The following is a 15,307-nucleotide window of genomic DNA, read 5'->3' as shown; positions in this document are numbered from 1 at the left end:
TACTAGACTTTTGTTCTATTTAAGGAAGGTATGCATCATGTCTATATTCAATCTAAGAGGGATCTAGATAAGGTTTGGAAAATATGAAACTTTCGACTAACTAATGAAGATGTGCAAGCTCAAATAGCTATGTGGGAGGATGATTGGAAGTTACCATAAGTGAAAAGGTGAGATATTGAGAATTTGAAGAGTAGTGTTGAGCTTGAGGAACAACTAGGGATGCAAGATAGAATGTCCATGCAATCCCAATGTCATTCAGTGTAGAACTATGATAAAGAACAGAGTAATCAGAGACTTTATCAACTATGGTCAACGTTGGCATCAAGTGAACTACCCCAGGGAGTGCTAGTGAGGGTACATCCTAAGATAGAAAGAATCCAAAGCGACTTGGGTCACTCAGGAGACATCTATACCCAAGGCTGACATAGAATATACTATTGAGAAGGTTGAAAAGAAGATGGAGGAGGCATTGCATAGAGTCAGTGATCAAACAAAGGAAGCTAATGAAGAAGTGTAGTAGGATCAACAATGCATCCCAACAAGTTGGAGCCATTATTGCAGTTGATACAAGCTAATAGAGAGGCACCTACAAATCTTGTTGTTACTAGGCTCGTTGAGTAGACAGAGAACCACAATATGCCTAGTACCCTAAAACCTTCAGTGCACATGTCAATTCTCTCTAGTAAGCCACGAGAACTTGAGATCTCTTTTGAGGCGTTAGAATGTCCTCTGGTAGCAATGTGCAGCAGGCGAAAGGTGTATACCACCTTACATTGATATTATCCTAATTAACTATATACAACTTACATCAGTTGCAAGATAGCGTGGTTATCAAAGTATGTTTTGTGCTATTGCTACTACTTTAGAGCTTTTCTAAGCAATGGTCACCAACAAAGTTGGGCAACACGAAAAAGTTTAGTTAGTGGAGGAGAAACATAAATATGTTGCTGGGGAGGTAGCACTAAGTGCGGTTGTTGAAATTGTTTATAGGCAAGTTGTTTATGAGTCCTTAAAGAAAGGAACCCAAAAGGAAGGCCAAGTTACGAATATTGGAGAAGTAGCTCAAGAATTGAGGTCTGAAGTTGAGGAGTTTCCGGCCCAGCAAAGGCCACCTACACCCCCTAAGGAAAAATACCACCAAGCTAAAGCAGAAAAATACCATACTTGTTTGACACAATGGAAGCAACTAAAACTTTGTTGATATAGCAATGTGCTTGTTGATTGGTATTTTTCAGAATCAAGAGTTGCAATACCTCTCTCAATAGGCCTAGGCAGTGGAGGCACAAATCCGAGATCTTGTCATTGGCATATCCTGTTCATCTACTGGGGAGAAAAGGGCCCCGATCACTCAGATGTGGTAGTTGGACCAACAATTGAAGCAATAGAAAGATGAACAACAAGAGCTTGTGTGGAAGGTTGAAGAGTTAAAGGAGGAGGTGTTACAAACTTCAGACGTGGCCACAAATATGCAACAAGAAATTCAGGCTACGTTAACTGTGGCAGAGGTGTCGACAACCACTGTTGATATGCCACTCCATGAATATGCCCAGGTTATCACCTAGTACACTTAGCCTATTCAAAGATGGAAAGTGTATAGAACAATTTTAAGTCGGTAACCAATAATGCCAGGAAGAAATTCCCTTCAATATAGATTAGCTAAGTGGCATAGGACGAGCCACAAGTGTGTGTTGGGGACTAGTTGGAGGTAAGTTTTGTAGTTTTGGTTACACCCACAGATAGAGGAGGTAGAAGACAATGCGCTAGAGCTTCATGTAGATAGGGAAGAGTGCGTAAAAGCAGTGGATAAGCGGAGAATCGTGTATTAGGCAATAGCACAAATGTGGAGAAATAGTTAGGCAGGAAAATGCTCAATTTGAACAAAATATCTTCTACCATGACGTTGACATGTTGTAATTACCTCAAACGTCTATGAATGCATTTAATGTATAATTAGGAGGCTAAGTGTGGAGGGAAAATGGCATGGATTGAACCCCCATCCCCTTCTCAGCTACAAAAGCCTAGTTCTCCCAACCCCCCATAAGTGCCTCAGGTGAGACCTCGCCTGTCCCACAAGCTTTGCTGCAAGGGAAGGTATTGATATGGATTTTGTTAGGTGCACTACACACAATAACCCGGGATGGAAATGAATAAAAATCACCATCAACATTGAAAGATTTTATTCATGGATAACATTGAAATATTTTTTTATTAGTATTTTTTTAAAACCATATATCAACAATATATTAAGCACTAAATGAATTACATAGCTTCTTCGTTTTGACTTGTAATATCAATATTATTTTAATTAATTCTATGTACAATGTATTTCTTTATAAAATCAAGTCAATCACATAATGCATGGTGATATGTATGTTTGTACATATTTAATTATGTTAACAAATTAAAAAATAGTATTAAGAAAAAAATAATACTTACATTTCTATCTTAATTTGACATCAACGGAACCAATAATGAATTATACTATTAATATGTTAAATTTGAGTAATGAAACAATTACACATATTCCTCATATTAATAAAATAAAAACCAATTATAATTTATATCCTTTTTCTATATAAAATTAATTACACATATTCCTCCTATTAACAAAATAAAAAGCAATTTAATCTATATTCTTTTTCTATATCAAATTAATTAAATAGTGAAAATTATAAAAAATTTACTACTAATTTATTAATATAAATATTATTTTATTATTTTAAATATAATATTAATACAAAATTATAAAGCATTTCTCAATACAATAAATATATTAAATAACATTTTTAAGTAAATATAAAGCAAAGGAATCTCGTGACTAACTATGAAGAATACAAACGAAAGTCTACAAATCTAGAAGGCGGCTCATGACTCACTATGAATAAGACAAACCAAGGTCAACAAACTAACAGGCGGCTCGCGGCCTAAATTAAGATATTTAAAAAAAAATTAAAGTACATAACCGTTTTTTAATATAATAATATAATATATAAATATCACTCACACGATTAAACTTGGATAACAGAATTGAACCCCACGCCCAATTGACATTTCTGCAGAGTACAGATATCAGAAAAGCCATTCAAGAGCTTCACCAAGGGCAGGCAGCTGGACTCTGCTGTAAAAATGAGTAAGCAAATCATTGATGAAATTCCTGGTATAATTCGGATCTACAACGATGGCTCAATCGAGCGTCCCCTAAATATTTGGAATACACCAGTCGCTGCTTCTGAGGCCTTTGTAAATGGAGTGGCAACCAAAGATTTGGAGATCAATCCTCATACGGGCATCTGGGCTCGCATTTATTTGCCTGAAACCTCGCCGGATAGGAGCCCAGTGGAGAAATATCCTATTCTGCTTCATTTCCATGGCGGGGGCTTTTGTGCAGGAGGTGCAGATAAGAAATATTCATACTTATTTCTCTCTCGGCTTGTGAAGCAGTGCAGGATGATGTGTGTTTCAGTAAATTATAGGCTAGCGCCAGAACATCGTCTTCCTGCAGCATGTGAAGACGCGGTGGAATCTGTTGATTGGCTTTGCCGTCTAGCGCGCGGGGACTGCGATGATCCGTGGCTGAGTTCCCATGGAGATTTCACGCGGTGTATACTGATGGGAGAAAGTGCAGGAGGGAACCTAGTCCACGAGGTGGCCATTCGTGCAGCAGTTATGGAACAACTAGACCCCGTTGGACTCTGCGGGGGCATTTTGATAAATCCGGCATTTGCGAAAGAGCAGAGGAGCAGATCGGAGATGGAAACTCCTCCACACATAGGTCTGCTCAGCACTGAAATGGAGGACAAACTGGCCAGTCTTGCACTGCCAGAGGGCAGCAGTAAAGACAATCCCATCTTCAATCCAATGGGGCCGTTCGCTCCAAATGTGCAACATATGAATCTTCCTCCATTCCTGGTGACGATAGCAGAGCACGATTTGCTCCGTGACACGCAGTTTGAGTATTGCGAAGCCATGAAGATTGCCGGTAAGAGTGTAGAGGTTTTCATATCTAAGAATGTGGGACATTGTTTTCAAAACATTACCAGCATCTCACAGCAGACACATGATCTATGGGATGCAATACAGAATTTCATTAAGACTTGTTGTCCAGAGATTGCCAAATAGCCTTAACAACAAAAGCCAACTCCTCCGTCATGTTGTTTCGAGCGCTGGCAGAATTCTCATCCTTTTTATATTTTCTCCTCATTTCCATCTAGAAATTATATGCATTAGATATGAATAATGTGTCATCTATTATATGTTATATTCAGATTTGTCTGAATAATTCGTTGTCTATAGATCTTGCTTTGTATGTCATACTCGACTCTGTCACGGTTTCTGGTTCCTTACTTTCATCCACATACCTGCTAGTAACTTTCTATTTTCCTTATATCTATCACAGTTTTCATTCATCAAGTTTAGATGCACTTCTACAGTTGAGCGTGGGAAATGTTGTAATATAATTACATTTTCATGTCTTTGAAAAACACTTAAAAGCTACATGTCAAAACATCATTTCCCAGGGTTTAGTAAAATTATCTATTGAACCAACATTAGTTCTTAGGTTGTTAGATAAATTTGACTCTGATGAAGTTGAGGTTGTGTCAATATTTATGGTTAACAGTTGTGGATTTTGGGCACCTCGTATTGGTGATTTATGGTAATAAGCTCATGGTATTACATGTAATTGAAACCATTAAAAGGCTAGAGGATTCTCCCTTGTAGTGAGTCATGGTTGAGTGGTGAAAGTTCAAGGTGTTGGCCTGCTTGGCTGTGTTTTAGCTAAAATCTATTATTGGCTAGTTTTTCTCCAATTAAAATTTTCTAAAATAAATCATAATGTACATGATTTAAATGTTTATTCCTTAATTATTCTTTTGAGTGTTTTGAATCCTAACATAAGTTAGATTCATCCATTGAACCATCTACCCATAAGTCACAGATCCAAAAATAATTAATTTTGAACCATTCCTATTTTGCAAAGCAATATATAAACAAGTCCATTGAAAGACAATTGCATTTTCACCATTCTATATTGTACTATCTTTTCAAAATTTTCCTTTGGTCTCGATACTTCCATTAATGCAACACAGCAGGATCTACAAGAAACAGAGTATTATCATACGCAAGAAATTGCCTATTGTCGCAAGAAATTTACAGGAAAGATTTACAGGAAAGATTTCTTTTGCAGGGCGGAATCAAAGGATAAAACAATGAGAATTGTTTAAGCCAATATTTCGAAAACAAAGCTTCTACTTTTATAGGAAAAGAGTAACTAATCGATTCCCCGTGTATCGTCAAATTTGAACTATTTACATTTTGTCAGCAATGTGAACAAGTCCATGAAAAGCCAATTGCATTTTCACCCATGATTTTTGTATTGTATCATCTCTTCAAAAATTCCCATTGGTCTCGTTACTTCCATTAATGTATTCCAGTTGTATTTTAATAAACAGTGCATTATAGAAACAGTCCCATGCTAAGAAATTTACAGGAATTGTATTTTTGCATGGCGGAATGAAAAGGATAAAACCATGAGAATTCATTAAGCCAATATTTGAAGTCTAACTCATTTCTAAAACGATATACTTCCTTTGGGAAAGAGTAAATGATTGTTTACCCATTGGATGTGCTATCTGGCGAAGTCCTTCAAGCACATCACATTCTTCCACATTTACAGAGAGCAGAATATGGTGTTAATTTTTTGTTAATGGATCCATTAGACGTTTCAAGATATAATGGTCTACATTGTATTGTCTGAATGCCCTTCTAAAGCAAAGAGAGTATCATAATTGCTGAAATGAACAATGAAAGATATTCATCAAGTGTTTTTTTATTGAATGGAGAGGTTCATTTTACAGCATAGTGTGATGTGTAATTCTATTGTCCATCATCAAAAAAATTGAAACACACATCAATTTTTAACTTTCATATTAGGAGTAGAACTTGGAAGGTGAGTGACTACACGAAAGGGGGGACAGGATTCTTGAGGGACAGGGAAGCAGAGCAAAGAAGGCCACGAAATAAATTTGTTTTGGTCAATAGCATTGATGCGTGGAATCAAAAGTGCATTGGGAATATCCCTGGAAACAATGAGTCAGTAAATATTCACTAAGATATCAAGGAGCACAATGAGTGTAGCATTGGACATTGAGGTAGGCTTTGATTTTAGCAGTGGATTCTGGACTTCCTAGGAAGGAGGTGAATCCCTAGTACTACTTTTGAGGGTGGAGGTGTGAGACTTTGGACTCCCTTGCTAATGATGCGGGCATCATATTATTTTATTCATTGGTTGAAGAAAATGTGCATATGTATATATGCATATATCACTGTAAATATTGCATCGAGTTGTGTTTATAAAGCTCCATAAGCAGTGTGTTAGTCATGGTTTCAGCAATTTTTCATTGTAAACACTGCATCAAACTAGGTTATAAAGCTCCATAAGTAGTATGTTTGTCACGTTTAGCAATTTTGGTTGATCACAAGTGTCATAGAACACTAAGGACAGTGTTCCCCCAAGGGGGAGGGGTCCGTAACAACCCCAGGTTAAAATTCCATGTAATAAATGGACATCATAAAAGAAAAAATAAACCAAGGTCATGGGACATGTATTCCAAGCTTAATGCATGGGAAAAACATTATATTTGGATCCATTTGTGGTTTGTTATTGGTTATGGAAATTGACATTGAAATTGGAAAATGAAAAAGGCAATAAATGACAATTTATACAAGAAATAAAGGAAAATAAGAGAAAAAGAAGAGACAAGAATATGCATGCAAAGAAAAATGAAGGAAAAGAAAAGAAAAGAAGGAGAGAGAACATTCACACACACTCTTGGACATTCTAGAATTCACTTAGAGAAGAGGAGAGAAAGAGAGAGATCAAGCACTTGGACACAAGGAAGACACAAGCAAGCAAGCAAGCAAGAGACAAGAAAGGGAGCCCAAGGGATGATTGGACATCAGTAAGCAAGTGTGGAAATAAAGCAGAGAAAGAGTAATCATCAAGAGGATTTTGCAGGTAACAGGTTGCATGTTTCATTATCTTGCTAGGATGTGAATCCATGGTTATGCATTGGTTTATTGATTATTTCTTTTGTCATTGGCATGGGATTTTCCTAGACTGGTGATGGTGTAGAGCCCCGCCTTTTCCATTTCATGAATAACCATGATATAGTGGTTTTTCCTTTTGGTTGAGCTTTCGATTTTAGGTGGATTCAGATATGGTTGAGGTGGTCTCAGGAAAATCCTAAGGGTTGACAGTGGAGATTTTTGTCTGTAGGAATCTCTTCAAAGGTTGGTGGAGATGGGAAAATTCCTCTGGACATGGTGAAGAAATCCTGAGGCATCCAAACTTGTTTTGGTTTCGGTGATTTTTGGACCAGTTTAGGTGAAATCATTATTGCTTGAGGGTGGAGGTGGTTTAACCTTTGGATTCCCTATTTGGTTAAGTTTTGTTCATCCCATGTGATCCCACATTCATGCTTGGAATAAGGCACAGGGATGACTGAGCTGAAAGAAATATTTTGTTCAGCCCCAATCTATGGTCAGGTGGTACATGGAAGTCCCTGACCTGGTTGGTATTATGCATATGGTAATATGTTATATTCTTTAATGAGAGGAATGAGCACAAGTTTTGGTTTTAGGGTATGATTTTATGACTAGTTTGTCATGGCTTTATTTTGGTTAAATGTTAGTTACATGCATGGTATATTTCTCATTATATGATGTTTGTTATTGATCTTGTTCATAGTTAACATGCTCTTGGTTATTTTATATGAATGCATGAGCTAATATGAATTTGATGCAGCTAGCAAGGGAGGCTAGTGATCCTTCTTAATGATTCTCTTATCAAACTAAAGATACATTGTACAAATATGCATTCATGGCTTTTGCATACTATGTTTACAGAGTGTTGGTATAAATGATTCTCATGTATTTTGCAAGCTTGAGTAAGATCAAAGCTTGGAAATAGAGTTTGAAGCCTTGTACATATGATTGATAGAGTTCTGGGCAGTTATAGACAGTTGGCCTGAGGGCTAGCCCTGAAAATCCATAACAAAGTCTCTGGTTGCAAGCATAAGACAGGGAATTTTTGGTTGTAGTCGCACGGAGAATGGGTTGCACGTGCAGTTGGAGCCTTCTAGCTACATGAACTGGATGGAATGTGTGCAATTGAGAGGTAAAGTGGGTCAAAAAGATAGTTCCAACTCAAGGAAAGATCATCAGTGGATGTTCTTTGACATATGGGTGATCATGTGCCCTTGAGAAGTTGCAGAAAGTTTAAAGATAGTAAAGATAGTAAAGTTTATAAGAACCAATAGGATTCAAGATGATGATGTCAACCATGGGGGATGATTCACCATTTTTGGAGTAAAAAAGTACAAAAAATAAAAAAATAATAAAACTACTTTTTCAACTTGTATTTTCAACTTATCTTCCTAAGTTTTTACTCAAATTTGGAGTAGGAGTACTTGTTGGATGCAAAATTTAATTCTTCATCCAAGGAGTACCCTTGTTGCATACTTTCGATGGACGCTACTATACAAAAAATGAGAAATACATGAAAAAACGTGATTGCAATCATGTTTTTCATGTATTTCTCATTTTTCATGTAGCAGGGTCCATCAAAAGTATGCAACATAGGTACTCCTTGGATGAGGAATCAAATTTTGCATCCAATGAGTGTTTCCGCTCGAAATTTGAGTAAACCCAAATGGAGATAAGTTGAAAATACGAGTTGAAAAAATAGTTGTCTTTTTCCCTCTAAAATTTGATGATGTAATCTAATCTTAATTTATTATTTCCACTATTATTTTATAATTTCCTTAGGAGGCCCATTTTATACCTCAAAAATCCCCTAATGACCCCCCTAGTTTTTCCTTAAGTATTATTTTATCGGTGTTCTTGTATAGATAGTCATTCCTTGTAGCAACATGGTCGTCTTTCCACCTCGGTCCACTGCCAACCATATGCACTTCCTATATGCCCTCCCCCTTTGCATCTCTTAACACTTTTCAATTTATGTTGTTAATACCATTTGTGGTACTCTCTCAAACACCCTGACACCCTCCATTCTACTAGCACGCACCTTGGCTTGGAGTGCAATAATGGCTCGATCAAACCATCCCTACCTTCACATTTTTCCATCTATATCTCTCACTTGACACATCCTTACATGTTCCTTAGCCTTTTTTTATCCCCGTATAGTCGTCATGCCACACTAATGAGCTCAAGTCTGTAGGGGTACAACATACTATCAAGAAAGAGCTAATCATGGCAGCGCACGAGCTCATCATAGAGTGGTATACGCATTATCTTTTTTTTTTCTGGATTTTACCCCATCCCCCATTCGGAAATTACTCAGTCATGTTAAGAGGAAAGGCACAAATCAGAGGCACCTCCTTTTGGACATTGAGGTACTAACAGAGTAGGTTCATTGGGTGCTTGACACAAGGACCACACGTGGATGTTTCAATCAATAAATGCATATGGTGGACCTGTACTAGCACATGAAATTCCTACTGGACAAGGTTCTCCTCAATCAACATGAGAATAGAGAGGACCTCCTCTTCTCCATGGAGCAACTCCATCAACATATAACAAGCTTGGACCAATTACTAGAACGCATCAAGAAGCACCAGTGAATTCATCCTACTATTGGTAGCTCACTGGGGCACAATAAGAAGTCGTTCTAGGTTGCAACAATATATTTGAATCCTTCTTATTAGTCTCTTTACTCTTGTTATGTCTTTGGTTTCATAGTTTCCTCTCTACTTTTTTCTCTTATGGCCTCAAAGGCTCATATATTAGTAGATGCATGGTGTATTTTGAACTCGTGGGCAGATTTTTGTCTTCTACCTCCCTTAGGAGGGTACATTTTTTTATTTGGTTAGGTTTCCCTTGTGACTAACAAATATAAGCTCTTTTGTTTTATGATGTAATTTCTAGTTTTGAAGATAATACAATTTTTACTCAAAAAAAAAAAAACCTATATCTAGTTGATATTGAATATATTGATTAAAATCAGTATTCAAATATTTTATTTAAAATTGGTATTGAAATATTTTTAAATAGTAAAGGAATTACATGTTTACTAAAAAGTGAAAATATAAGAAAAATTTATATTCAATTACTTTATCTGTATATAAAGTTGATAAAGTCGTGTTATTTAATATGGTCATTTTTTTGAGGTAAGGTTTGAAGTTTTGAGTGCATACACAGACAGAGAAGGTAGAATATAGTGCATTGGAGTTTCATGCAGATAGGGAAAAGCATGCAAAAGTAGTGCATAATCAAAGAATCACACAATTGGCAATAACACAAACATGGAGGAGCAGTTAGGCGGAAAAATGCCAAATTTGAACAAAGAGTCAAGGTAATTTTTTGTAATACCAGATTCACCTGCCTTACATTAGGATTTTTACCGGGTTATGGCCCATTAAAGGCATGAATGTAATTCTACATAAAGTGACAGATGATGATTAGGGTAGAGAGCTCTTCTTATGGTTTTTTGTAGGGTTTGTGCTTAAGGATTTTGTTGGTTAGCTAGCTAAGACATGGGCGGTGTGGTACTTTGTACCTCTGGAAGTCTATAAGTTTATAACTTGCAAGTCTATGATGGAAAGATAGGCTAATGAGTTGAAGGAACCTTTGATAAAACCCTATGTATTGCTCTTAGTGCCTTTCTTTATCATGGAAAAAAATAGGAGAAGTTATATTATGTCTCCATTGTTCTTAGATGTGACTGATGCTTTATTTTAATAGAAATGTTTATTCAGCAGATGTATGGATGAATGAGTGAAGGAAAAAAATGGTTGGAGAAGTACATGTTTATAGAAAATATTTATGAAATATTCTTTTATGCATTTCTAGAGCTAATTGTAGGGTGGATTCAAAGGCTTAAATATCAAAACACACACTGGAGATTGGAGTAACCCAGTGGTTGAACCCCTAAGTGAGTTTGAAGAATTCAATTGGTAGATAACTGAATCACTTGGGTTATTGATTTCTAGTTTAAGAGCATCCTTGGAGGATACATTATCTAGTTTTCCATTGAATCCATTATCTCATACATGGCTACAGAACATAAATTCTTGGGAGGCCCACATGAAAAATTTATTCGAGTAGTGCCAAAATTTTAGAAGATGTTGTTGTGAGAGAAAGGTGTTTTGAAGATGGAATCTGACGCCATGAGTGGCTACACCCCTTGTCTTCTTAGGGTGATATGGGGGATGACTGTGGAGTAATATGGGGAGAAAATATTGGGATGTAGGAGGAGAAGAAACTAAGGATGAATGAGGTGCAAAAATTCCCTGATGAAGATGGTAGAAAGGGTATGCCAAGGTGGTATAGTAAAATAATGTTGGAAAGGTGAAAAATGATGGAGTTGGAAGAAGGAGTTATGTGTATTGATGGAGGTTCTAAGGAGGAAGTGTTAGAAGAGAGAGGTATGCATCGGTACCTGCAGTTGATAGAAATCCATAGAAGGAGGTGGTAAGAGGACATGGAAGGAGTCATCATGGAGATTGGAGAAGCTCGGACTGAGTGTGCAATGGCATACAACGCGTAGAAGGAGATGAAGTGGAACCTTCATATCCTTGACTGAGAGTGAAAGAGACCATGCATCCTAAGAATCCTACTCAGAGTATGTCCCGTTCCAAACCCACCCCCTAAACATATATATTTTTACAGTGGTAATTTCTCCTAGTAGTGTGTTGCATATTGTAGTTAGTAAAGGAAGTGAAGGGAGTTAGCCTATTAGTTAGAGTCAGGCTAGCCATATAAGAAGGAGTAGATCATAACATATAGTAGTCATACCTGAACATCATGAAGAGATGGTAGACAAAGAAGAATGCAGAATACTCTGAAGCTGCCAATTTTTCATGGTGTTGGGAATGAAGATCTCGAGTAACATTTATTTCTCTATAGGTTAGTTTGGGATGCTAATAGTGTGTACGATGAAAATGCTAAGATTTTATAGCTAGGGACTACCTTTAGGAGCTAGCCGTTGGCTTGGCATATGAAGTATAAGAGTAATTCTTTGCATGCACATATAAGGTCATTGCAAGATATTAAATAAGTGATGTTGAAGGAGTTTTACAGACATAATTTTTCCTCCCACTACATGACTAAGATAAACGAGGTTAAGAAAAAGTCAGACGCGACTATCTAGTATTACAACATACATTTTAAAGTGTTCTTGGGTAAGCTCGCATTTGAGATCCCTGATGAGAAACTTAAAGAATGGTTTGTTGCAAGAACACTATCTAATAGTCAAGTACCATTAACCCAACAAAATATTCAAACTCAGTCAGAAGCCTTGGAGAGAACGCTAAAGTTGGAAGCCTCTCTAGCAGTTGTAGTAGTGGGAGAAAATTTAGGTATAGCTTAGCTTCAGTCGTAGATGGATCCAATGACCATTGATCCAGATTTAAACAGGAACGCAACAAATTACAGAGATAACCTTTAACACAGAGATGCAGTGGAAATAATACTTCATTTCATTAATGTAAAATACTGAAATATGCTTAAAAACAGAAGTGGAAACAAACCAACTAGGGCGATGGTAGCTTATCTCTGAGAAGATATGTGGCAGCTACATGCCTCTAAATTGTGTTACAAAGAGGCTCAAGGGAATTTTTAGTATTGAACAATAAGAGAAAACCCTAAAAAACTAAAACCCTAACCCGAGGAGATGTAACACCAAGAGTTTATGGGCCCCGTTGGGGTGAGTTGGACAGCCAACTTCCCGGGGTCGTGACTTGGTCATATTATCTTCGTTCAACGCGCATGATAACCCGTTGGAAAGATCTATCTGAGGGCTATGACGAAAAAGACACCTTTGGGCAGAAAAATCGTTGGCAGTAGATTTCCCAAAAAACATCGTTTAGGGCCTCAAAATGGCTCCAGAAGTTTAGGACCCGAAAAAATTCTAAAAATAGTAAAGTGTGATACAATTAAGGAAACTGAAAAACTTAAAGAAGCAATGGTGGGGGTCCAAGTGGAATTGGCGTGTGGCCACCAATATCCACCTGGATCATTCCTCCCCCCTTAGGAAGCAATGGTCCCCATTGCATTGAGTTCCTCCATCAAATGAGGAAACTTCTGCTAAACTTGGTCCCTGGTGAGCCACTTGCCCTGGTGAAGGAGTTGGCCTGGTTTGACAACTCGATACAGTTGGATATTCTATCAGTGAGTGTGCTTGATCTATGTGTCCATGATCCAATCAATTGCAGCTTGTTCCATGCAATATGGATTTAACTTTGCGGGTGTGAGTTGTCCTGCAATGTCAGATGTGTCTAGTAATGGTGGAAAGTATGGTCGAAGGCGGTCCACATTGAACACTGGGTGTAGGCCAAGGAATGGGGGAATGGTGAGGTCAAATGCATTGTCTCCCACAACCTTCGTAATGGTGTAAGGACCATATTGGAGTGATATAAGTTTCTGATAGGCTCTGGTAAGGTGTTCCTTTTGCAAATGCAACCAGACTTTGTCGCCCACCTAAAACTTGTGTGGCACTCGATGTTGATCATGTCGCTGCTTGTACTTGGCATTTGATTTATCCAGAATGTCATGGACCTAATAGCGAATATGTTGGATGTGCTCAATGAATCTGTTTGCCTTATCTGTTTCGGACTGGACATGAGCCGAATCTGCTTGATTAGTTGCAAATGGCATGGCCACATCAATGGGACATAGTGGCTGGAATCCCAAGCCCACCTGAAAAGGGTTGTGGCCAGTCGAGTTGTGGAGAGCCCAGTTGTAGTTGTGCTGAATGTAGGGGACGCTCTCGTCCCATGTGTGTGGATGCTTTGATTTGTACATGCACATAATTTGTATGATCATCCTATTGACGACCTCTGTCTGACCATCAGTTTGAGGATAAAAGGCTATGGCCTTAGTGAGTTTGGTGTCCAGCATCAACCAGAGACTGGACCAAAATTTAATGAAGAAATTGTTGTCCCGATCTGAGATGATAGACTGTAGGATCCCAAAGTGTACCCACATTCGTTGAAAGAAGAGTTTAGCAGTGGCTTTTGTTGTGATATTCTTCTTGCAGGCTGCCATAATGGCCATCTTCGAGAACCTGTCGACGACCACAAAAACACAGTCATTTCCATGCTTAGTGGAAGGAAGGCCGACATGTAATCCATGGAGATGGATTCCCAAGGTCGACTAGGGGTAGGCAGAGGGGTATAGAGGCCTTGCTTCTTGATGGTCAATTTGGCAATGGCGCAGGAAGTGCATGATCTGATGTACTTCCCGACATCCTGTCAAAGATTCGGCCAATAGAAATACTTCTGCAGTACTGCCACCATTTTCTCGACCCCGAAATGCCCAGCAGCCCGACTGTAGTGTGCTTCCCAAATCATCTTGGCACACTCACTTGAAGGAACACAAAGGTGACCCAGGTAGCATAACAGGACATCCTGGAGGTGAAAATATGGAACATGCTGACCCTCCAAGAGTGTCTGGTATGTGTGGCTGAATTCTGGGTCACTTTTGTAGATAAGAGGCCAATTAGAAGTCTCGTGCCCATAAGAGTTGAGCATGGTGGTTAACGCCATTATCGGTGGTCGACTGAGGCAATCTGCAACATTATTGGTGTTACCATTCTTATACTTGATATTCAAATGGAACTGTTGTAGGTATGTGGACCACTTTTGATGGTGATCATTCTACAATTTCCCTTGGGTCTGTATGAACTGCAGGGGTCGGTGGTCTGTGGATGACCGTTTCCTTCCCCAAAATGTAATGCTTCCATTGTCGGTAGGCCTGCACAATGGAATACATCTGTTTGTCATAAGTGGGATACTTTTAGACTGTGTCTGAAAGTGCCTCACTGTGATATGCCACTGGATGCCTGTTTTGAGTAAGGATTGCCCCAATATCATAGTCAGAGGCATCTGTCTCAACCTCAAATGGTTGTTGCAAGTCTGGTAATGCGAGCACTGGTGCCGAGTAGAGACGATCTTTCAACTCTGTGAATGCCTTATGTTGAGATTCAGACCAAAAGAATTTTGCTTTCGCTCCTTCCTTGGTGACTTGACTCAAGGGCCAAGTGATATGAGAAAATCCCAACACGAACCTACGGTAGAAGTTGGCAAGACCTAGAAAGATGTGAAGCTCTGTCAGAGTGGTTGTAGATGGCCAATCCCGAATGACTTGGATCTTGGGTAGATCCACATGCACCCCCTATTCATCAGTAATGTATCCCAGATACTGAACCTGGGTCATGCCAAAAGTGCATTTCTCCAAATTGGCACATAACTTGTGTTTCCGCAGTATTTGGAGAACCTGTCGGATGTGG

The 15,307-nt window shown here is 38.4% G+C and overlaps 1 protein-coding gene across 1 annotated transcript; it reads left to right on the top strand.

Annotated features, from left to right (window-relative positions):
- Nucleotides 1-3,009: 3,009 nt before the first annotated feature.
- Nucleotides 3,010-4,524, top strand: LOC149178786 (putative carboxylesterase 17). Its single transcript, XM_089423717.1, has one exon. It carries the CDS (start codon nucleotides 3,127-3,129, stop codon nucleotides 4,117-4,119), a length of 993 nt encoding a protein of 330 aa, XP_089279843.1. The 5' UTR covers nucleotides 3,010-3,126; the 3' UTR covers nucleotides 4,120-4,524.
- Nucleotides 4,525-15,307: the final 10,783 nt, after the last annotated feature.

Source organism: Pinus tabuliformis, chromosome 4_1, assembly GCF_031772625.1.
Source record: "Pinus tabuliformis cultivar Carrire ecotype Pingquan chromosome 4_1, CPIR1, whole genome shotgun sequence".
Lineage (NCBI taxonomy): Eukaryota > Viridiplantae > Streptophyta > Pinopsida > Pinales > Pinaceae > Pinus > Pinus tabuliformis.
Note: the sequence above shows the minus strand (reverse complement) of the source record. Positions and strands in the feature narration are given on the sequence as shown.